Genomic DNA, 26174 nt, shown 5'->3' on the forward strand with positions numbered 1-26174 from the left:
GAAAAATGATTTTTTTTAAAATTTTCTTCTACCAGATCTATTGTGTGATATTCTCCTACATTCAATTTACATTTCCAAAAACTTCAACGTTTCCTTTCAAATGGTACCAAGAATATCCTTGCTTCAGGGCCTGAGCTACAGGCAGTTCATTTGGGTATGTCATTTTAGGCAAAAATTTGAAAAAAATGGAGACTATCCTTATTAAGGCTTGGGTGCAGTATATTTGGTTGGACAGATGTCAAGTTGCATTTTTGAGAATGTGAAGACACTTGTGTTCTGCCCCAGTGCTTGTTGCCGCTGGTTTGAATGATCTGTTCATACTCCATGTACAGTACGAGTCAAAAGTTTGGACACCTACTCATTCAAGGATTTTTATTTGTTTATTTCAACATTGTAGAATAATAGTAAAGACCAACTACATGAAATAACACATGGAATCATGTAGTGACCAAAAAAGTGTTAAACAAATTAGCTTTGCGCACACTTCCGAAGTGTGCAAAGCTGTCAAGGCAAAGGGTGGCTACTTTGAAGAATATAAAATATATTTTGTTTAACACTTTTGGTTACCACATGATTCCATATCTGTTATTTAATCGTTTTGATTTCTCCGCTATTATACAATGTAGAAAATAGTACAAATAAAGAAACCCTTGAATGAGTAGGTGTCAACTTTGGACTGGTACTGTACATTAGCCTTATAGTGGTCCTGCTAAACACCCAATCAATAAGACATATCGGACAGTCTAGGATAGGTAATCACTATAAATATTTTAGTTGATCTATTTCATTGCAGTTCTTAGAGGTGGGTGACCACGTGTCGAATGTCTAGCTTCCTTGAAGCTCCCAGTCAACCACATGACGGAGCTATATGTAGAGTCAGAGTGGAAAAGAAACAGGTACATTCCAAGTCCCTCGCTTATTGTCTGCGCGAGTCGGTTCGGCATAATTCCTCACATAGATACGTGTATTACTCTAGAGGTTTTATTTAGTCGAATTCCGACTAGGAGGTCGACAGAGAGACCGCTTGGTCGGTTGTGTTGCAGAATCAGACTTCAACTGGGTTTCTGGTCAGTACATCATTTATTTACATTATTTTGGGCCTACGGGCCTACCTAGAGCCTCTGTGTCGTGTGTGTGTGTATATACAAGAACACATCGGTAGCGTTTCTAAAGGGGTGTCTTGGTTCTGCATAGTGCAATTTGTGCGTTAATTACCACGTTAATGTGCGGCCTATGCGTCTGGGCTCAATAGCATGCGGTACGAATGAACATGTGGATAAGTTAAGCTAACGGTGATGATTTGAGTGGTTGAGAACAATCTAGTTAGCTAGTTGCAATGCTGATTGTTAGTAAGTCTTATTTTCGCCATCGTCGAGGTTGAGAAGAACGGAATCTCATCGACAACTTCGATAAAGCTAACGTTAGCTGGATGTCCCCTAAAAAATGACATGGCACCTTAGCTAGCTATATGTTAGTCAACGTCAGGTATTTCAAGAAATATAATTGTTTCGAAAACATTGACTAACTCGTGGTTTTAGTTAAATAATATTCATGGAGTTTATGTAACGTAAGCTAGCCTAGTTAAGCCAAAGACACCAATAGCTAGTTAGCGCGCTAACGTCAGCTAAATAAAAACATGTTGAGAATATATCCGTAGTGATGTTGCATCGTTCGCTAGTAGACACCATTAAAACATGCTTAGCTAGCAAGCTACCTAGTAGTTATTTTTAGTTGTCGTTAGCTAGCTAACTTCCCAGCAAATGTGGGACAAACGTCATTTGCCTGGTCTCAATTATTTAACGAACTCCCATTTCATCGGACAGCATTTGCATATACGAGTTAACGTTACCCATTTAAAGTGAATTAGTTAACGTTAGCTGTCCAATTAGCTTACTTGGTTACAACCAAATTGTTTAAAATTAGTTAGCTAGTTAACCATCACTTTGCATGGGTCGTTACCACAACCAAAGTCATAAACCATGTCTATTTCCACAAGTTCACTAATGAAAATTAGGGCTGGGAATTGCCATGATACGATATTCTCAGGTTCTTAAGTGCTACTACGATTTAATTTAACATTTTATTTAACATTCATATTTACAATGACGGCCTACCAAAAGGCCTCATCCTAGGATTAAAAATAAAATATATAAATATAGGACAAAACACACATCACGAGACACTACATAAAGCCAGACCTAAGTCAACAACATAGCAAGGCAGCAACACATGACAACACAGTATGGTAGCAACACATGACATGGTACAAACATTATTTGGGCACAGACAACAGCACAAAGGGCAAGAAGGTAGAGGCAACAATACATCACACAAAGCAGCCACGGAACTGTCCAGTAAGTGTCGATGATTGAGTCATTGAATAAAGAGATGTGGGATAAAACTGTCCAGTTTGAGTGTTTGTTGCAGCTTGTTCCAGTCGCTAGCTGCAGCAAACTGAAGAGGAGCGACCCAGGAATGTGTGCTTTGGGGACCTTTAACAGAATGTGACTGGCAGAACGGGTGTTGTATGTAGAGGATGAGGGCTGTAGTAGGTGTCTCAAATAGGGGTGAGTGAGGCCTCTGAGGGTTTTTAGAAATGAGCATCAACCGTGTGTCTGTCTTGCGATAGGTATAAAGAGATGACCAGCTTCCAGAGGAGTATAGAGTGCAGCAGTAGCGTGCCGTGGTTCTGGGGCCTGGGCCTTCAGTGAAGTCCTACACAGTCCCACCCGAATTAATCCACCTCTTATTACCATCATTATGATGCCATGGCTCTAGACACTATACATTTAGACAGAAATGCAGTATAACCAGGCGTTGCGTCACCTTGAAATTGACATTTTTATTCAGAGAATTGCAGGGGAAGAGTACAATACCTTTTCATTGTGCAGCTTCGTTGCCCTGTGCGCTTGTTCGTTGAGCTGTAGATCCACTCGGGTGTCCCCAAAAGTTTTCAAAAGCACCATTTCTTGTAAGTGCCCAGCAGTGCTTTGGTGTCTCGTTGCTGCCTTGGTTAGACAACTCAGGTTTGCAAAGCCAGTGTGGCTCCAAACACCAAATCGATCACTTGCAAATAATAGGCATTCCCAGCAGTACAGTTTGCAGTGCTTCTCGGAGCCTGTGAGTCATTGATAGCGCCCACAATTGAGTGGCGAACGAACCCCTTTCCCGCCTGTGACAGGCTTTGTAGCGTCGGCGTCTACCTCTCCTGACAATGTTGAACTTTTCTTGAAAAGTTTGTCTTGAGAATGGCGTTATAATTATATCCTTGACCAAATCGATATCTTCTCCTTCTGCCATTGTGGGTTGAAAAAACAGCTTAGTAGTACGCGAATTAATTTGTTCAATTTCAGTTTCCTAGTTCTGAGACCTGCCCATATAGGACCTGCCTCTCAATATTGGTAATCCAATCAAAAGACGTGCACGCACTACGCCTGCTAGCTGGCTCCTGTGTAACACTGGAGCCAGCCAGCAGGTGTACAATAGCCAACTCTAAAGCTGATTGGTTGACACTAAATTTTAATTTCCATTCACTTTAAGCTACAAGCGCCCCGCACTGTTGATTCTGAAGGCCTGAGGGCAGATTTTAGACCCCTGGCAACACATGATGGCTGAATATGATTGGATAAAAGATATAACATAAAGACCAGCCCTCAATCTCAACCTGGGGCTGGAAGCAGTGCAACCAAGAGGAACGCTATGAAATGAAGAGTGTAACTCTTACTCTGGGGAATAATTTAATACATATTTGTGAGAAAATATATTTAAAAAAAAATTATATTCTGATGATGTTTAGGCCAGCAGAGAAGGCCTTGCTGGCCCTGACGGCCCACCACTGGAGTGTAGTGATTGTGTCCTATAAGGAGCATTGGTGGCAAATCTTATGGCCGAATGGTAAATAACGTCTGTCTGCTTGAGAGCACCCTTACCTGCCAATCTATAAATTGTCTCTGTAATCTAGCGTGGGTAGGACGGTCATTTGAATCAGGGTTAGTTTGGCAGTTGGGGTAAAAGAGGAACAATTACGATAGAGGAAACCAAGTCTAGATTTAACTTTAGCCTGCAGCTTTGATATGTGCTAAGAGAAGGACAGTGTACCATCTAGCCATACTCCCAAGTACTTGTATGAGGTGACTACCTCGTGCTAAACCCTCAGGTAGTAATCCCACTTGTGGGGAAGGGCATTCTTTATGCCAAACCATATAACCTTTGTTTTGGAGGTGTTCATAACAAGGTTAAGGGTAGAGAGAGCTTGTTTGACACTAAGAAAGCTTTGTTGTAGAGTATTTAACACAACATCTGGGGCGGGGCCTGCTGAGTATAAGACTATCATTTGCATATAAATGGATGAGCGCTTCCTACTGCCTGAGCTATTTTGATGTAAATTGTGAAGAGCATGGGGCCAAGGATCGAGCCTTTGGGTACTCCCTTGGTGACGGGCAGTGGCTGAGACAGCAGATTTTCAGACTTTATACACTACACTCTTTGAGAGAGATTGTTAGTAAACCAGCCCAAAGACCCTGCCGAGACACCAATACTCCTTTGCCGGCCCACAAGAATGGAATGGTCTACCGTATCAAAAACTTTGGCCAAGTGCTGCTATTTTTATTGACAACATTGCTTAAAATCAAGGGCAATGGTGACATCATTCAGGACCTTTACAGTTGCAGTGACACATCATAACCTGAGCGGAAACCAGATTGCATACCAGAGAGAATACTATAGACATCAAGATAGCCAGTCAGTCGATTATTGACAAGTTTGGTCAACACTTGATAAACAGAGCAAAATGGTAATAGGCCTATAACCGTTAGGATCAGCTTGATCTCCCCCTTTAAATCAAGGATGAACCGTGGCTGCATTCCAAGCAATGGGAACCTCCCCAGAAAGGAGAGATGGACTTGGCGATGATAGGGGCAGCAACCTTAACTTCTTAGGGCTGCAATCCCGTTAACGGGATCTCTATGACAACAGCCAGTGAAAGTGCAGGGCGCCAAATTCAAAACAAGAGAAATCTCATAATTAAAATTCCCCACATGTATCTTATACCGTTTTGAAGGTAATCTTGTTGTTAATCCCACCACAGTGTCCGATGTCAAATAGGCTTTACAGCGAAAGCACCACAAACGATTGTTAGGTCACCACCAACTCACAGAAAAACACAGCCATTTTTCCAGCCAAAGGGAGGAGTCACAAAAAGCACAAATAGAGATCAAATTAATCACTAACCTTTGATTTTCATCAGATGACACTCATAGGACTTCATGTTACACAATACATGTATGTTTTGTTCGATAAAGTACATATTTATATACAAAAATCTCAGTATACATTGGCGGGTTACGTTCACTAGTTCCAAAAACATCCGGTGATATTGCAGAGAGCCATCATTTTACACAAATACTCATAAATGTTGATGAAAATGCAATTGTTAGACATGGAAATATAGATATACCTCTCCTTAATGCAACCGCTGTGTCAGATTTCAAAAAAACTTTACGGAAAAAGGAAACCATGCAATAATCTGAGAACGGCACTCATATTTTTTATTTTTTTTAATCCGCCATGTTGGAGTCAACAGAAATCAGAAATAACATTAAATATTCCCTTACCTTTGATTTTCATCAGAATGCACTCCCAGGAATCCTAGTTCCACCATAAATGTTTGATTTGTTCGATTATGTCCATTTATTTATGTACAAGTAGCTACTTTTGTTATTGCGGTTAGTACACAAATCCAAACGATCGTGCAGGTCCAGCCGAACGTTGGACGAAAACTTCAAAAAGTTATATTACAGGTTGTAGAAACATTTCAAACTAAGTATAGAATCAATCTTTAGGATGTTTTTTTATCATAAATCTTCAATAATGTTCCAACTGGAGAATTCCATTGCCTGTAGAAAAGCAGGTCGCTTTCATGTGAAATGCGCATGACCAGGACCTAGTTCTCTGCCAGACCACTGACTCAAACAGCTCTCATCCGGCCCCACATCACAGTGGAAGCCTCATTCAAGTTTCTAAAGACGGTTGACATCTAGTGGAAGCCTTAGGAAGTGCAACAACCAATATCCCACTGTGTATTCAATAGGGGCTGGGTTGAAAATCGACCAACCTCAGATTTCCCACTTCCTGTTTGGATTTCTTCTCAGGTTTTTGCCTGCCATATGACATCATTCAAACAGTTTTAGAAACGTCAGTGTTGTCTACCCAATACTACTAATACTATGCATATATTACCAACTGGGACTGAGGAACAGGCCGTTTCCTCTGGGCACCTTTCATCCTAGCTACTCAATACTGCCCCTGCAGCCATAAGAAGTTAAAGAAAGGGTCTAAACCATCTGAGTTTCAGGAGCTCCTTGCGCACCTCGGACTCAGTGACTGCTTGCAGGGAGAAACTTTGTTGCGGGGCAGGGGAAAAAGAGGGAGCAGCATCGGGGATAGTCGCATTAGAAGGTGTGGAGGATGAGAATGTTGGACGGGATAAGGAAATGTTGGACGGGGATGAGGAAATTTTGGATGGGCAAGGAGGCATGGCGGCGTCAAATAGGAATCCTGACTTAATGAAGTGGTGATTAAAGCTCAGCCATGTGCTTCTTGTCAGTAACAACCACATCAACATTAAAGGACATGGGCAGTTGTAAGGAGCAGGGTTTATTCTCCAAGTCTTTAACCGTTTTCCAGAACTTCTTGGGGTTAGTCCCACAGAGAGAGAACTGCTCCTTAAACTAACTAACTTTGGCCTTCCGGATAGGCTGAGTGCGCTTTTCCCCCTCATTTGCCTGAACGATATGTATTGCTATTCTCACGATTCTATACAGAACAGAAATATAAACGTAAGATTCAACAAGTTCAAAGATTTTACTGAGTTACAGTTCATAGAAGGAAATTAGTCAATTAAATTAATTGGGTTGTAATTGATGGATTTGACATGACTGGGCAGGGACGCAGCCATGGTGACTTGGCAATGCATAGGCCCACCCACTGGGGAGCTCGGCCCAGACAATCAGAATGAGTTTTTCCCCACAAAAGGACTTTATACAGACATAAATACTCCACCTCATTCCGACTATCCTGCAGGTGAAGAAGCCGGATGTGGAGGTCCGTGGTAGCGGTTGTGTGTCTGGTTGGATGTACTGTTAAAGTCTCTAAAATAATATTGAAGGCGGCTTATGGTAGAGAAATTAACATTCAATTCTCTGTCAACAGCCCTGTTGGACTTTCCTGCAGTCTCTGCATTCCAATTGCACACTACCTCAACTTAAGACATCTGTGGCATTGTATTGTTACAACTGCACATTTTAGTGGCCTTTTGTCCCCAGAACAAGGAGCATCTCTGTCATGATCATGCTGTTCAATAATTTTTTGATATAACACACCTGTCAGGTGGATGGATTATTTTGGCAAAGAAGAAATGCTCTCTAAAAGGGGTGTAAACAAATGTGTGCACAACATTTGAGAGAAATACACTTCTTGTGCATAGGAAACATTTCTGGGATATTTTATTTCCGCTCATGAAACATTGGACATGTTGCATTTTTATATTTTTTGAACAGTATTTTTATGGCTATTTAATGTTCCAAACAGATTGCTCACCATATGCAGCAAAGGTAAAAGGAGAGCCAGGAGAATGAGTTTTGAACTGTCATGAAAACAAATTATCTTCCTATTTAAAAGGATGGTGGACAAGCTATGAAGGAAAAATAGAGGTTTTTGGTACAGGAAACTTGTGCTATTTTTTTTTGTGATATTACAAAAATGAGACTAATATATATATATATTATTTCTAAGTATTTAGTCAGCCACCAATTGTGTAAGTTCTCCCACTTAAAAAGATGAGAGGCCTGTAATTTTCATCATAGGTACACTTCAACTATGACAGACAAAATGAGAAAAAAAAATCCAGAAAATCACATTGTAGGATTTATAATGAATTTATTTGCGAATTATGGTGGAAAATAAGTATTTGGTCAATTAAAAAGTTTATCACTACTTTGTTATATGCCCTTTGTTGGCAATGACAGAGTCTAAATACTTTTTTGCCCCACTGGACAGTATTTACTGTGAGTTTGTCAAACCGTTTGGGGGGGGACGACGAAGTTGTTCCTGTGAGAAGTACAGGCAGGGTGCGCATTACCCTGTGGCTGATTACCCCAAGTTACCCTAAGAGTTAGGCCTACATTATATTCCTGTGTTTATGCAAGTTTTTTGGGACATACAATTCATCAATAGGATGCTGATTAGTTAAAATATTTACTTTTGGGATCTCGCTAATGATTAGTCCAATAGGGTAAATGTAGCCCCATGCTTCAGCCAAATTATTTATAGCCACTATGCTGCATCATTTGGACTACATGTGATAATGTTTATTGCTAATAGCATACCTGATAGTATAAGCATGGTCCTGTATATTACGAATTTGACCCATCTTATTGTAGAAATCATGTTTCGTTCATTTAGGTTGTGGAATGTCCTTTTAAAGTCACCATAACTGAGCTTCTTAGTCTGGGAGGACCCTGGACCCCTTCTATTTGCCACAGAACCTCACTCTCCCATTTTTCTTTTGCAGGTGTTATTCCTTTGTAAATACTGTTATTTGTATATACTGTAAACTATGACCCCAGTGGGCGGAAACCGAGCCCACGGCAGCTGGGAGCAGCAGACGCAGACAGGCCAGACGCAGACAGGCCAGACACAGCACAAGCAGAGGCCTCAGGTTGGTACCCGGCCCTCGACCCTGCTGCCCACACAGGATGTCATGCACTTAGTCACCTCACACACTGACCCAACAGCTGATGCATTTGTTTTCATGGTGAAACACATTGGAAGTGGTTCTGGATGATTTTACATTGGGGTGTGTCCCACATGACACCTTATTTCCTAAAGTGCACTACGAGAGCCCTATGGTCAAAAGTAGGGCCAAGACAAAACCAGTATCGCGATACGCATTAGTATCATGGCAAGGAATCACAACACAAAGCAGATTGATCTTCTTAAGGAAAACAGCCCTAAAGTTTGAAACAAACATGTTGTCATCCAAACTATAGCACACAATATTTTACATACAGCAGGTTTTTAAAAGACCGAAGAGACTGGTCTGCTTCGTGTCTTCATTTTTGCCATGCAAAAAACATTGCAATTACAGCCCTAGTCAAAATCAGTGCACCATTTTAAGGAATAGGGTGCCATTTCGGGGAGCACACACCAACAGCAGACGCTTTAGTTTTCATGGTGCAATGCCGTAGTTGGAAGTAGTACTCAGTGTTGTCCACAGGTATCTGGAGTAGCCAGCCAAATAAAAAAAAAGTAACCAGCCAGGCCTCCCCTGAGCAAAAACATTTTTTGCCGCCTGACCCATATTTTGGTGCCTCTGGTACATTCTAAGGGTTCCATCTGAAATACACAGCAAAATGATTGAGTACTTTATCAAATTTACCTCCCAGATTAAGAAATGTGATATTTTATTTAACCTTCATTTAACTAGGCAAGTCAGTTAAAGAAAAACTGTGAGAGCTGGAATTCTTACTTGATTGGTAGGTGATCAAATACTTATGTCATACAATAAAATGCAAATTAATTACTTAAAAATCACACAATGTGATTTTCTGGATTTTTGTTTTAGATTCCGTCTCTCACAGTTGAAGTGTACCTATGATAAAAATGACAGAACTCTACATGCTTTGTAAGGAGGAAACACTGCCGATTTTGCAGGTTATCAAATACTTGTTCTCCCCACTGTGTGTGTATACATACATACATACATACATACATGAGGTTGACCGATTTATGATTTTTCAACGCTGATACCGATTTATTTGATGATCAAAAAAGGCCGATCCCGATTAATCGGTAGTTCAGTTACCTTTGTTCCTGTACCCAAGAAATCAATGGTGGACATATCGAAGCAAGTTGTGACAGCAGACTGGAATAGGGAGAGATTGAAAATGCCGTTAACACTCCAGCCAGCTGGTCTGCGCATGCTCTGACATGGAACCCAAACCATCTGTGCTCGTGCACTATCGTGCATAAATTAATTTTGTCCCCCCACACCAAACACAATCACGAAACACCGGTTAAAATATCAAAACAAACTCTGAATCAATTATATTAATTTGGGTACAGGTCAAAATGCATTAAACATTTATGTCAATTTAGCTAGCTAGCTTGCTGTTGCTAGCTAATTTGTCCTGGGAAGTTATGTTACCTGAAATGCACAAGGTCCTCTACTCCACCAACTCTACTCTAATCCATACATAAAACGGTCAACCGACTCGTTTCTAGTCATCTCTCATTCTTCCAGACGTTTTCTTCTCATGACTTTATATTGCGGTTGGAAACTTTCATAAATTCGGTGCATTTCCGCCACTGACCTCGTTCGTCTTCAGTCACCCAAGTGGGTATAACCAATGAGGAGATGGGAGAGGCAGGACTTGCAGCGCAATTTCCCTTTGTAGACCTTGCCGCTTGTCTCGTGTCTAAGCTGTTGAATTGCGACTCCACTTTGTCTCTACTGACTTTTTGCCTGTTTGTTTGCCTTACGGAGGGAACTACAAATATACTTTTCGTATTTGACCATATACCCAGTCACCTTGCATTGGTTAAATGCGGTGGATCGCGCTTTCAGGTTTGTGTGAATGCTGCCATCTATCCACGGTTTCTGGTTTGGGTAGGTTTTAATAGTCCCAGTGGGAACAACATCCCCTATATACTTCCTGATGAACTCAGTCGCTGTGTCCGTGTATACATCAAATGTTTTTCTGAGGCTACCTGGCACATGTCCCAGTCTGTGTGACCAAAACAATCTTGAAGCATGGATTCCGATTGGTCAGTCCAGTGTTGAATAGACCTTAGCGCTAGTGATGCACCGATATGACATTTTTGTCCGATACCGATATCTGATATTTTCCATGCCAAATAAAAACAATACCGATATTTAACATTTTGCGCCCTCTTAAGCATTCTAGTACAGTTAAATAGTTAACACACAAATGGAAGCAGCGGTCTAAGGCACTGCATCTCAATGCAAGAGGCGCCACTACAGTCCCTGGTCGAATCCAGGCTGTATCACATCCGGTCGGGATTGGGAGTCCCATAGGGCGGCGCATAATTGGCCCAGCATCGTCCTGGTTTGGCCGGGGCAGGCCGACTCAAAACCAATTTTTTTCACTTACTTGCTGTGCTGTTTCGTTGTTCAGTCGTTTCATTCTCAACCAGGATTTCTATGGAAGGCCGTTTGGGTCTTTGCGTGTCAAAAAATGTTCTATTTAAGACTATTTGACATGTCAAATAAGCTTGTTGACCAATCAGGACCTGAATATGATTGCGTGTCACAATTTAACGCGTTCATACATTTTTTAACGTAGTTATTACACATTGATTACACTCGTATTTCAGATGTCATAACGATTCATCGATACGTATGCTATGATGCTGGTAAAGTTGTCTCGTGCACCTAGAGTACTGGTCATAAATAAAGCTAGCCAGCTCATGGATGCAAACAATCTGTTTCAGTTGCTATAGTTAACTAGCTAACTATAGCTAGGTGTCATCTAAAATAATCCTAATTTATAAGACGGTTCTTATTTGATTAATGGTGGTCGGACCATCTATGTTGTAGCTAGCCACAAAAAGGATTAGCCACAATAGTGGACTTTGAGGTTAGCCTTCAAAATAAAATGATGACATAATTATACTATTTGTATTAATTTGCATCACTGTCAATTACATACTTGTATTTTGAAGGCAAACTGCAAATTCCGCTATTGTGCCTAATCCTTTTTGTGGCTAGCTTCACAACACAACCCAGTCCGGTCGAGCCTCACTAGCCAGATGACGCTAGCTGACTGCTTATACCGTTAGCTTTGGGCAACAGGGTTAAGTAGCTGACTAGCTATTTATTTTCATGAACTGAAGTTCAATTTCACTAGGCGAACAACAAGTGCATTTTACTCACAAGGATTCCTAAATCATTGCTAAGAATAATGAAAATGACTGCAGTTTCTACTGGTCATTGTTTTCAGGCTAGTTGTATTGGTGCTAGCTAGGTACCACGCTAAAGCTAGCTACCCCCAGAAGTTGCGGTCGAACAAATGGTGCTGTATTACCAACGCGGTATTGTAAACACATCGTTCGAGGACGGTGTTTGCTGACTTTTTTGTACAGCTTTGACCGTGCTAATATATATTTTTTGACACGCAAAGACCCAAACGGTGTTCCATAGTATGTATGTCGTGAAGCTAATTACCGTGATGCTATTACTGTGTAACTCTGGTAGGGCAACATCGGAAAAATAGCGCACTTGGTAGATTTATCCGGTGCTCGACCAGTCGGCGAAAGCCAACATCACCCACGACAGGGAGCGGTTGATTGTCAATGGCAATGAATTCCATCATCTTGGCTTTAATGGATTTCGCCTTTTGAGTTTTCTCGCTGACATTTTGTTACTCTTTCAAAAGACTCCTTGACTTGTTGACTGCTTAACACACAGCACACATTGTGGGCTAGTTTAGGAATGCTGTGTTGCACGTATTGCGCAACATTTTATGTGGGGTCATTACGTCATGTAGTTATATAGGTAAGCACGTCAGCTTTGACATCGGTTTTGCACATCGGGCGTTAAACTAGACCTGGGCCGATAACGATGTTGGCATTTTTAGCTAATATCGTCCGATTCTGATAAGTTCGCCGATATATTATGCATCCCTACTTAGCACGGGTACCTTGTGTTTCTGTCTATAGGAAGGGGGGAGCAGAATGGAGTTGTTATCTGATTTGCATAAGGGAAGATTGAGGGCTGTAGCCATGCCAGGAGGGAGGGTAACAATGGTTGAGAGTGGGGGAATATACATGGCTGTGACTAACCAAAGATAATTCTCTTTGGAGGTAATACGGTCAGGCATTTCATTGTGAGGTATTCTAGGTCGGGTGAACAAAAGGACTTGATTTTTGTACGTTATCACAATCACATCATGAGTAGTCAATCATGAAACGGAGAGTTCCCGGAGAGTTTTTTATTCCTGTCTGTGCGATGTACTGAGAACCCAGCTGGCCTTATGGATGGGGACAGTTCATCCGGAGAGAGCCATGATTTTGTGAAACAGTATGTTACAGTCCCTGATGTCTTTCTGGAAGGAGATCTGGGCTCTGAGCTCATCTACTTTATTGACCAGGGGCTGAACATTAGCGAGTAATATACTCGGAATCGGTGGATGGTGTGCACGCCTTCTGGATTCAGACTAGAAGTCCACTCCGTAAACCTTTTCTCCACCGGTGGCGTCTTGGAGCAGCCTCTGGGATAAGTTCAATTTCCTTGAGGGGTACGTACAAATGATCCAATTCATAAAAGTCATGTTTCTGGTCGGAATGCTGGTGAGTTAACGCCCCTCTGATATCCAGTGGTTCTTTCAGGTTGTGTGGAATGACACAAACGTTAATATAAGAAATAACAACAACAACAAAAATCAGTTGGCACACATTTTAAGGCCTATACAGTGCATTCGGAAAGCTTTCAGACCCCTTTAATTATTCCACATTTTAAGTTTCAACCTTAATTTAAAATAATTTTTAAAAATCAATTTTCAAATATCTAAACACAATATCCCATTATGTTAAAAACAGAAATTTTTGCTAATGTATTTGAAATAAAAAAATTATATCACATTTACATACAGTTGAAGTCGGAAGTGTACATACACCTTAGCCAAATACATTTTAAACTCTGTTTTTCACAATTCCTGACATGTAATCCTAGTAAAGATTCCCTGTCTTAGGTCAGTTAGGATCACCACTTTATTTTAAGAATGTGAAATGTCAGAATAATACTAGAGAGAATGATTTTTCAGCTTTTATTTCTTTCACCACATTCCCAGTGGGTCAGAAGATTACATACACTCAATTAGTATTTGGTAGCATTGCCTTTACATTGTTTAACTTGGGTCAAACATTTTGGTTAGCCTTCCAAAGGCTTCCCATAATAAGTTGGGTGATTTTTGGCCCATTCCTGACACAGCTGGTGTAAATGAGTCAGGTTTCTAGGCCTCCTTCCTTGCACACGCTTCTTCAGTTTTGCCCACACATTTTCTATAGGATTGTTGTCAGGGCTTTGTGATGGCCACTCCAATACCTTGACTTTGATGTCCTTAAGCCTTTTTGCCACAACTTTGGAAGTATGCTTGGGATCGTTGTCCATTTGCGACCAAGCTTTATTAACTCCTGACTGTCTTGAGATTGTTACTTAAATATATCCACATAATTATCCCTCCTCATGATGCCATCTATTTTGTGAAGTGAACCAGTCCCTCCTGCAGCAAAGCACCCCCACAACATGATGCTGCCACCCCAGTGCTTTAACAGTCTGATGGCCTTGAGATAGAAGCTGTTTTTCAGTCTCTCGGTACCAGCTTTGATGCACCTGTTCTGACCTCGCCTTCTGGATGATAGCGGGGTGAACAGGCAGTGGCTTGGGTGGTTGTTGTCTTTGATGATAATTTTGGCCTTCCTGTGACATCGGGTGTTGTAGGTGTCCTGGAGGGCAGGTAGTTTTCCCCCGGTGATACGTTGTGCAGACCTCACTACCCACAGCCTTACGGTTGTGGGGGTAGCAGTTGCTGTACCAGGCGGTGATACAGCCCGACAGGATGCTCTCGATTGTGTATCTGTGAAAGTTTGTGTTTTTGGTGACGAGCCACATTTCTTCAGCCTCCTGAGGTTTAAAGAGGCGCTGTTGCGCCTTCACCACGCTGTCTGTGGGTGGACCATTTCAGTTTGTTCCTTGATGTGTACGCCGAGGAACTTTAACTTTTCACCTTCTACACTACTGTCCCGTCGATATGGATAGCGGGGTGCTCCCTCTGCTGTTTCCTGAAGTCCACGAGCATCTCCTTTTGTTGACGTTGAGTGTGAGGTGGGCCCTCACCTCCTCCCTGTAAAGCCATCGTGTCGCTGTTGGTAATCAAGCCCACTACTGTTGTGTCATCTGCAAACTTGATGATTGAGTTGGAGGCGTGCATGGCCACGCAGTCATGGGTGATCAGGGTGTACAGGAGAGGGCTGAGAACCCACCCTTGTGGGGTCCCAGTGTTGAGCATCAGCGGGGTGGAGATGTTTCCTACCCTCACCACCTGGGGGCGTCCCGTCAAGTCCAGGACCCAGATGCACAGGGCAGGGTCGAGACCCAGGGTCTCGAGCTTAATGACAAGTTTATAGGGTACTATGGTGTTAAATGCTGTCCTGTAGTCAATTAACAGCATTCTTACATAGGTATTTATCTTGTCCAGATGCTTTAGGGCAGTGTGATTGCGTCATCTCTGGACCTATTGGGGCAGTAAGCAAATTGGAGTGGGTCTAGGGTGTCAGGTAGGGTGAAGGCGATATGATCCTTGACTAATCTCTCAAAGCACTTCATGACGACGGTAGTTTCCCATGATGTCAAGCACAGAAGCACTGAGTATGAAGGTAGGCCTTGAAATACATCCACGTGTACACCTCCAATTGACTCAAATGATGGCTAGGCTATCAGAAGCTTCTTTAAGCCATTACATTTTCTGGAACTTTCCAAGCTTTTTAAAGGCACAGCCAATTTATTGTATGTACACTTCTGACCCACTGGAATTGTGATACAGTGAAATAATCTGTCTGTAAACAATTGTTGGAAAAATGATTTGTGTCATGCACAAATTAATGTCCTAACTGCCTAAACTATAGTTTGTTAACAAGACATTTGTGGAGTGGTTGAAAAATGAGTTTTAATGACTCCAACCTAAGTGTATGTAAACTTCTGACTTCAACTAAGTATTCAGACCCTTTATTCAGTACTAGAGTTGAAGCACCTTTCGCAGCGATTACATTGTCGACTCTTCTTGGGTATGATGCTACAGGAGTGAGAGTCCTTTTAGGTTCCTTTTGACGTACTCCAAGAGGGCTATCCTGTGCCTTTTAGTAGTGACTTCCGTTTGGCCACTCTTCCATGAAGGCTTGATTTGGTGGAGTTCTGCAGAGATGGTTGTCTTCCTGGAAGGTACTCCTATATCCACAGAGGAACTCTAGAGCTCTGTCAGTGACCATTGGGTTCTTGGTCACCTCCCTGACCTTATACACAGGTGTGTGCCTTTCTAAATTATGTCCAGTCAATTGAATTTACCAGAGTTGGACATCAATCAAGTTGTGGAAACATCTCAAGGATGATCAATGGAAACACAATGCACCTGATCTCAATTTCAAGTCTCATAGCAAAGGGGCTGAGTACTTATGTACAGGTTTTTCTGTTTTTTATTTTGAATAAATTTGCAAAAAACAACAACCTGTTTTTGCTCAGTCATTTATTTAGAATAAGACTGTTACGTAATAAAGTTGAGAAAGTCAAGAGGTCTGAATACTTTGCGAATGCACTGTATATGAGTAAAATGGTAGTACAAAAGAACCCTGAAATTCTCTCATGAACGATGAAGCATTTTTCTCTCCACTCCGTGTAATGAAATTGAACTTACAACCAACCCCAGTGCACAGATAACACTGCCCCGTGATGCGGGGCAGACTGTCAAACCAGCAGTGTTTTTCTGTCATCACTCGCTTGATGACTGACAGGGCGACACCTGTCCTAACAATGGATAGCTAGGAGATGCATATTGTTCCTTCTAGTGGAGAGGGCTCGGACAACTTTTATTTCTGACTAGCGAATTGAAAAATTACCTAAGTCATTTAAGTGGAAAACACTGAGTTCTGTATGATTTTATGTTGTCAGGATCACCCACCTGTGCATTTTTTGACTTGGGGCTCTATCCAATCTGTATCGCTGAAGCGTTAGATTGCGCAATAGAAATGTAAAGGTAATTTCCGATTGAGCAGTCATGCAGCATTTGCCGGATTGAATAGACCCTTTAATAGTGATGGAAAAGGTACACGTAGTACCGAACCAATTCTTAATGGGTGGATAAACGATTGTCATTGAGATGACATAAGAGACGCCTTTAAACAACTTTGTGGTGACTTAGAAGTTGATGTTTCACCCTTTCTCCACACAGGCCACTGCTGAGCAGATCCGACTCGCGCAGATGATTTCGGACCACAATGATGCTGACTTTGAAGAGAAAGTCAAGCAGGTGAGAACTTAGCCTTCCTTTCATCACATGTAGCATCCCACTGCACTTTTAGACCCTTTTTGCTGCCTGAAGGGAGGTCCGTTACATTGATGTACATTCAAAGAGATCTAGTATTGTTCCAGGGTTTCCCTTTAGGAAATTTTGGCGCCAGCCAACGTGTCCGGGAAATTTTTTATTTACTAATCATTTGAGAAATTTAACGGACCCCTTCATTACTCATCTCTAATGTGTATATACTGTATTCTATGCAATCTACTGCATCTTGCCTATGCTGCACGGCCATCGCTCATCCATATTTTTTATATGTGCATATTCTTATTCATCCCTTTACGTTTCTGTGTATCAGATAGTTGTGAATTTGTCAGATTACGTGTTAGATATTACTGCACTGCTAACCATGTGTATGTGACCAATAAAATGTGAATTGATTTGGTGCACAGCCCATTAATGAGTCCGCCCACTGTGCTTAGAATGACGGAAATCACATTTAGATTATGGTAATGCATCTTAACAGAACATGCAACTCATGTAATGAAGCAGCCAATAAAACATCACTTTCAAACATTTGCCAAATTTTAATTTGCGGGGAGAACAGCTCACCTGGGAAAACACCATTTGAAACAGCGCATCTGATAGCGTTCCATATGTGACCGAAGAAAATCGCTGTTAGAAACCTAGATAGAGGGGGAATCTAAGATGCAACAACTAGGATGGGTTGCTAATACGACTAGGCTTGTGTCTTTGGCTTCTAGACAATGAAAAAATGTTGATAAGAACCAATAGAACAGGAGAGAAATGGCATAGCTATGAGTCCAATAGGGAAGTAAATGGAAGTACTGTTGCCAAAATTATGTAATTACTCCAGTCTATACAGAAATAATCATTAAAAATACTTCACCAGAAAGCATGTCTTAGCCACAGAGGAATTGAGGATCATTAGCTTCTATAAAAAAATTGCTGTGGATTGTTTGAAATCACTAGACGTAGGTCTATGCCAATTCTCCATTTACATATTTCACCAGTAGTAAATATGTCGTTAATCCCCATTTGTGTAATGCATGTTAATTAGCCAATTACAGTTATCATTCTGAGTGGAAATGTTGTTTGCAGAGTTCACAACCTGCTGCACATGCGATAAACCAGTTTGGGTTTATTTCATAACCATAATCTACGAGATTTGTCAATTATTTCATTGTCTTTTGTTTTGAGTGCGCAATGTGCAAGTGTCTGTTTTTTCTCTGTCCTGATAATGTTGAGAGAGTGCGTGCAGCTGAACACGCATAGAAGTACCTGACCTGCTGTGTGGAAATGTAGGAAGCCGTTTTTTTTTTCTCCATCCATTGCGAATTATATATTGAAACTATAGTTCCTCACAGTAAGTTTTTAGAAAAATCTTTACAACAATCTCCCCCTCGATAAATCACCCATCCTCAGTGTGAAAGGGCAATGGAAGTTGTAGGCCTACTGCTGTGGTTCCATTCACTCATATCTTTAGCCGCCAATGGATCACAATGTCTCAATGTGTCTATATGGCTGGTGATCTCGCATACGTTGACTTTTAGATTTGTATCATTTTGATTCAGATTTTTATGATTAACCAGGGGGCAATGATTTTGAGAAAATAAAACGTTATTATTGAAATGAAACTGTTCCACGAAAATGTGTGTGAATTGTAGAGATCGTAGGAAACTCACACGCACCTATGAAGTCTTTTTTTTATTTTTTATATAAAAGAATTGCCTCCACATTTCCATGGTTGGAGTTTGCCTATTGGCTACTTTGATGCCAGGTAAGACATGCCTCATAATATGAAATAAAAATTCAGGTTTCAAACAATTAAGTATGTCTCCAACTCACATTGTAAAGTGGTGGGTAATGTGCTGATAGCCTGTTGCTTGCACTTGAATTGTGAATGGGAGGCGCTCTTCAATTACCCGTTGAGAAATAAAAATATTAATGCTTTAATCATGCACCAAAACTGTTTTTAACACGCAATAGTATTTAGAATTGTTGTGCTGGGCTTATAAAACACACATTTTACTCTAGCAGCAACCAGCTGAAGAGCTGCAAAAGAAATCCTTCTCAAAATAGCCTTTGTATGCTTTTCGCATGTGATAGTTGTTGAATAAATAAGATGCATGATGACAAATTTTATTTTATTGGCCAAAAGCTGCCAATTGCCAACTAATGGAAACCCTGTAGTAGAGGTCGACCGATTTTATGATTTTTCCCATGCCGATACCGATTATTGGAGGACCAAAAAAGCCGATACCGATTTAATCGGCTTATTATTATTATTATTATTATTATTATTATTATTATTATATTTTTTAAATGCGTATATATATATTTTTTATTATTATAATTTTTACTTTTTTAAATTATTTAAATTTAAATAAAAAAAATATATGTATTATTTGTAATAATGACAATTACAACAATACTGAATGAACACTTATTTTAACTTAATATAATACATAAATAAAAATAAATTTAGCCTCAAATAAATAATGAAACATGTTCAATTTGGTTTAAATAATGCAAAAACAAAGTGTTGGACGTAAAAGTGCAATATGTGCCTTGTAAAAAAGCTAATGTTTGAGTTCCTTGCTCAGAACATGAGAACATATAAAAGTTGGTGGTTCCTTTTAACATGAGACTTCAATATTCCAAGGTAAGAGGTTTTAGGTTGTAGTTAATATAGTATTTATAGGACTATTTCGCTCTACCATTTTTATTTCATATACCTTTGACTATTGGATGTTGTTATAGGCGCTATAGTATTGCCAGTGTAACAGTATAGCTTCTGTCCCTCTCCTCGCCCCTACCTGGGCTCGAACCAGGAACACATCGACAACAGCCACACTCGAAGCAGTGTTATACATAGCTCCACAAAAGCCGCGGCCCTGGCAGAGCAAGGGGAATAACTACTCCAAGTCTCAGAGCGAGTGACGTTTGAAACGCTATTAGCGCACACCCAGCTAACTAGCTAGCCATTTCACATCGGTCACACCAACCATTAGGCTGATAGGCTTGAAGTCATAAACAGCGCTGTGCTTGCGAAGAGCTGCTGGCAAAACACATGAAAGTGCTGTTTGAATGAATGCTTACGAGCCTGCTGCTGCCTACTGCTCAGTCAGACTGCTCTATCAAATCATAGACTTAATTATAACATAACACAGAAATACGAGCCTTTGGTCATTAATATGGTCGAATCCGGAAACTATCATTTCGAAAACAAAACGTTTATTATTTCAGTGAAATACGGAACCGTTCTGTATTTTATCTAACGGGTGGCATCCCTAAGTCTAAATATTCTTGTTACATTGCACAACCTTCAATGTTATGTCATAATTACGTACAATTCTGGCAAATTAGTTCACAATGAGCCAGGCTGCCCAAACATGCATGACTCTGCGTGCAATGAACGCAAGAGAAATGACACAATTTTACCTGGTTAATATTGCCTGCTAACCTGGATTTCTTTTAGCTAAATATGCAGGTTTAAAAACATATACTTCTGTGTATTGGTTTTAAGAAAGGCATTTGTGTTTATGGTTGGGTACAGTCGTCCAACGATTGCTTTTTTTCGCAAATGCGCTATGTGGATAGGGCTATATTGAAATCTTTCTTACAGAATAAATAGGAAAGGCATAAGCATGGTAGCAATTGAAAGGGAACAGTTCTGAGATTATGGGACAATTTATTAGACAAGCTGAGGACACAACAGGTTCACCTACCACAAGACTGAATCCAAACATTATACGGTTTTATGTGGATTTTACATTTACTGTACTTTTTGCCGCATTTATTGATTACGAAATCTGAAAATACTCCATTTATTCAGTAACATAACAATATTCCTGGAAAGTATGCGGTAGGAGCAACATAAGACCAAAAAATTACAAGGGTTTGACAGAGGACTAACTGGTGTCTCCCAAGTGGCAACACACCTCTCCAAAGTGTGCACAGTTCCTAAGTAATTTCAATGTACTTTTATGACTCAAAGAAGAGTGTTCAACTACAAGGTCCTTTTTTTTTTTTAGCTGACCTAGCTGTGTGGTTTCGGGACTAGAGCAGGCACACTTGTAGTTTTGTTCGGAATTACAACCCTACATCCCCGCCATTGCACCTATTACTTTTTACGCAATCCAAAAACGGACCATTTTAAATTACAAACTGGGTCAGGTGGGCGTCATTTCAAAGCTTGTTCTATTGCCAACATGACTAGCTAAGTTATCAAATACAATCATAGTGTTAGGCTTTCACAAAGCAATTCAGAGATACTCATTTGTAATTGTGGTGTGCATAGGAGTCATGAGTGCATTCAGGTGCGTGTTACTTCACAATAGACAAACGGGCTCATTCTGTTCAGATCAACCCAGGGTATGATGCCATCTCATCTTGTATCTACATCAGACATAGTAATGATAAATGTTGACACTGTATATGATATAGAAATGTGAAGTGCACATTTGGAAGGGTGTTTGGCTTGTTTGTATGACATCAAAGTGGTATTTGTTAAAATTAGTCTCATCTTTCAAAATGCATCGAGTCCTCTTAATTTACAGCATTTCCCTAATTTCCCAGTCAATTCTTTTTGCAAAAGTTGCCAAATTAGGAGGAGGTATGTGGGCAACTTCTTGTCATGTGCAGTGTTCAAGTTCAGAACGGCTGTCAATCAAAATCCATATAGCACTGTGAAGCGCAGAGCCTAAGCTCTGATGTAATTTATAGCATGTACAATCGCTGCGTTCCAATTTAGGTGCTTATCAGTGACCAAATCTGCCATTTTCAACCCATATATCGGTACGAGTGTATTGGGCTACATGGCAATATACTCACTGAAGATTCTCATCTGTTTTCCCCGTCCAGCTGATTGACATCACAGGCAAGGACCAGGATGAGTCCATGATCGCGCTGCACGACTGCAACGGAGATGTCAACAGAGCCATCAATGTGTTGCTGGAGGGTAGCCCAGATACTGTGAGTTTGGCCTTTGTCAGGGCTTATGAGTTGGACCAAAGGGAGGGAGTTAACAAGGTTACCCATCTAGCTCACTACAGGGCGAATCCTAACTTCCACTTAAGTCAATTTTCATTTAGTCTTGCATTCCTGTCAGTGGGAGACTACGTACAAATTTGACTTAAGTGGAAGTTAGCTTTTGCCTAACTGAACCCTGTCGGTCACCTCACCGGTCTCCTCAGGACTCTTGGGAGATGGTGGGGAAGAAGAAAGGAGTGTCTGGTCAGAAGGAGCCTGGCCACGCTGAGACCGGAGAGGAAGGAAAGGATAACCGGGAGAGGGGAGCAGAGAGGGACGTGGCACGTCGTAGAGGTGGGGCCCCACGCAGGGGCCGAGGGGCCAGCAGGGGACGAGAGTGTGAGTAGAGAGCGCATACCTTTGCATTGTCATGGGAAGTGACACTGGCACCCCAGTGTAGACCCTTTGTGGCTCCTGCCGTTGTCATGGAGGGGCAGTGTGTGCCACAAATATTCTCACCGTAGACTTCTGAAGAAAAAACCATTCCCGCATTATAGCGACTTAACCGACATTCTAACTTTCAAACCTAATTTCTGACTTCACACGCATCTGTTTTCCCTCACTACCTCATGCATGTTCCCTCTCCTCTCAGTCCGTGGACAGGAGAATGGTCTGGATGGCGGAAAGGCTGCTGGGATAGCAGGCAGGGGTACAGAGCGAGGCCACAGGGGGAGAGGCAGAGGAAGAGGTAAGTTTCTCCACTACATAGAGTGCATTCGGAAAGTATTCAGACCCCTTGACTTTTTCTACATTTTATGTTACAGCCTTATTCTAAAATTGATTAAATAGTTTTTTCCCCTCACCAATCTACACACGCTATCCCATAATGACAAAGCAAAAACTGAATTTTAGAAATGTTTGGTAAAAAAATAATATTACATTTACAGAAGTATTCAAACACTTTACTCAGCACTTTGTTGACGCACCTTTGGTAGCGATTACAGACTTGAGTATTATTTGGTATGACACTACAAGCTTTGCACACATGTATTTGGGGAGTTTCTCCCCTTCTTCTCTGCAGATCCTCTCAAGCTTTGTCAGGTTGGCTTGTCTCTCAGTCCCTGCTGCTGGAAAAACATCCCCACAGCATAATGCTGCCACCACCATGCTTCACCGTAGGGAGGGTGCCAGGTTTCCTTCAAACGTGACGTTTGGCATTCTGGCCAAAGCGTTTAACCTTGGTTTCATCAGATCAGAGAATCTTGTTTCTCATGGTCTGAGAGTCCTTACAGCCTACTCCACGTGGGCTGTAATGTGCCTTTTACTGAAGAGTGGTTTCTGTCTGGCACTCTACCATAAAGGCCTGGTTGGTGGAGTGCTGCAGAGATTATTGTCCTTCTTGAGGGTTCTGGCTCTCCCGTCTCCATAGAAGATCTCTGGAGCTCTGTCGGAGTGACCATTGGGTTCTTGTTCACCTACCTGACCAAGGCCCTTCTACCCAGATAGCTCAGTTTGGTCGAGCGGCCAGCTCTAGGAAGAGTCTTGGTGGTTTCAAACTTCTTCCATTTAAGAATGATGGAGGCCAGTGTGTTCTTGGGGACCTTCAATGCTGCAGACATGTTTTGGTATCCTTCCCCAGATCTGTGCCTCGACACAATCCTGTCTCGAAGCTCTACTGGCAATTTCTTCAACCTCATGGCTTGGTTTTTGCTCTCACGTGAACTGTGGGACCTTATATAGACAGGTGTGTGCCTTTGCAAATCATGTCCAATCAATTGAATTTGCCACAGGTGGACTCCAAGTTGTAGAAACATCTCAAGGATGATCAATGCAAACAGGATGTACCTGAGCTCAATTTTGAGTCTCACAGCAAAGGCTCTGAATACTTATGTAAATAAGGTATTTCAGTCTTATTTCTAATACATTTGCAAAAATATCTTACCCTGTTTTTGCTTTGTCATTACGGGATATTGTGTGTAGATTGATGACGATTTTTATTTATTTAATCCATTTTAGAATAAGGCTGTAACGTAACAAAATGTGGAAAAGGGGAATGGGTCTGAATACTTTCAGAATGCACCGTAATATGGTCCATGGGTTTCGGCGTGAAGAGCTTGTTGATTGGACTCCTGAAACGAGCTGTGTTCAAATACTCACACTAACCGCACTATTTGTGACACAAATTGAGTATATAGTATGCTTATTGGCCATTGTATGGATATAGTTAGTATGCCAAAAGTTCCCGGATGTTGTGCTAAATTTGCCAAAATATGAAGTATACACGCAGTGGACACTATCTGTGCTTTTTGGGCCCATAATGTAATTCTTCAGAAAATGGGCATTGCTTCACAACGTTTTCAGATTTGAAGAAATTGTCGGAAAATATGCAGCCGACGAGAGCGGATACAAATTCGTTGCTTTAACTAATTATGACAAATGTTAACAAAATGTTGAGCAGTGTAATTAAGTAATGTCTTTTCAAATAAGTTATGTTACGTGTTATGTTGGCTGACAATTTGTTAGCTACGCTATCGTTACGAACCGCACAGCATATCATTACAACAGTATGTACCAGGTATGTTAGTTACCTACTGTAACATTAGTAGGCTGCTCGTACAACAAACTTGCCAGTATATTTTCTTTATGCTCTCAAACTAACTACTCAACTTTTATTTACTTGATTATTCACATAATTTATAGCTTAGCTAAATGGGATAGTCGTACAGGTCGTAAATTCGCTCTGGCTACCTACCCAGATTTCAGAGCACTCTCATCTGACTACCAGAGGCAGAGCGCAGAATAACTGATGAATTTACAAACGCTCAACACCTGTTGAATGTGGCTGGTATCATTAAACATCGTCAAAAAAAGTTATTAAATTGTTGGCAGCATCAGTTAGTCACCAACGCTCTGGATAACATGAAAACAGGTTAACCAGCTCTGCTAAGGCGAGTAAAATGATCAGCTTGAGATGTTAGCCAGTTAGCTTGGGTGCTTGATTGCCGTTGTGAGTTCAGAACGCTCAGATCAACCCTATTCCACAGCCATAGTGTCAAGTGTGCGCTCTGTCCGTTCTTAAATTCAATCTGACAACGCCCTGAATTTACAAATGCTCAGAGCGCACTCTGGCATTCCAGATTTGAATTTACGAACACACCCGAAGTCTAGCTAGTAATTTGTTATGCTAACAAGCTAGCAAGAGGTTGCATAGCAACAGCATCAACTTCTGATAGACAGGCAACTGAAAGGATACCGTTTGTTTACAGAATAATAAAATGAACTAATAGTATGTAGTGTATACTCATTATGTTAATATGTATTCAAACACAGCTAAGGTCTCAACATAAACTAAGATTAATGTCCCCTCTAGAGTGTCAAAACAAAGATATCATAGCATTCCAGGGCTCCAGACTAACCTTTTACCCTGGTGGCACTGGTGCCACTAACTTTTTCATTTGGTGGCACCAGCCCATGATTTTGTAGCACCAAACATAATTTTCTTGTTGTCACGCAATATAAATAATTGGTTACCATCTCATAAAGTCACTCCCAGATCTTTATAAAGTGTAAATAGACTACTGAGATGGTATTCAAGAAATATGTGTTTTTTTCCTAACGTCCAAGCAGGAACGCATGAGTCAATATATTTTTATGTTCACCCTAATCTCATGATTGTCATTACATTTTGGGTTGACAATTAGGTTCTTACATTTTACTGTCAAAATAGGGCTCCAAAATGTTCAAAATAAATAAATATAGCATCCATCTTTATGTGCACTAATATGACAGGCTAATTCACCACCTGAGGAAGTAAACTCAAAACACATTAGCTAGATTGTAAACTCTAAATATAATACCTACTGCTAGTAGCCATGTATTATTCTAACAGTAAATTTGAGGCCTGTTATATTTAGGCAATGGCCTGTGTGCATTTTGCATGCTCCGTAGCTCAATGCCATATCTGATATCTCGATTGTAAAACTGTTCCCTATTAGCTCAATATTGACGTATGACAATAATGCACTTTACTGTTTCACCAAATCATGGTTTTAGCCGCCCAAAAAACAAGACTTTGGAATGCGGTGACTAGGTAGA

The 26174-nt window shown here is 40.9% G+C and overlaps 1 protein-coding gene across 14 annotated transcripts in view; it reads left to right on the plus strand.

The window, feature by feature from the left end:
* The first annotated feature begins 830 nt into the window (after positions 1-830).
* LOC109907707 (ubiquitin-associated protein 2-like) overlaps positions 831-26174 on the plus strand; it is a 77441-nt gene continuing 52097 nt past the window's right edge. For 8 of the 14 annotated variants that reach the window (XM_020505838.2, XM_020505839.2, XM_020505840.2 and 5 more), the window contains exons 1-6: positions 832-1067; positions 8570-8716; positions 17019-17096; positions 21972-22082; positions 22304-22478; positions 22732-22827. In XM_020505838.2, the coding sequence (XP_020361427.1) occupies positions 8615-8716; positions 17019-17096; positions 21972-22082; positions 22304-22478; positions 22732-22827 (562 nt within the window). In that variant the 5' untranslated portion in view covers positions 832-1067; positions 8570-8614. Of the gene's footprint in view, positions 1068-8569; positions 8717-17018; positions 17097-21971; positions 22083-22303; positions 22479-22731; positions 22828-26174 lie in introns of all 14 variants that reach the window. The other 6 variants (XM_020505830.2, XM_020505832.2, XM_020505833.2 and 3 more) reach the window with 3 other exon arrangements.

The sequence above is a fragment of the Oncorhynchus kisutch genome, linkage group LG17 (assembly GCF_002021735.2).
Source record: "Oncorhynchus kisutch isolate 150728-3 linkage group LG17, Okis_V2, whole genome shotgun sequence".
Lineage (NCBI taxonomy): Eukaryota > Metazoa > Chordata > Actinopteri > Salmoniformes > Salmonidae > Oncorhynchus > Oncorhynchus kisutch.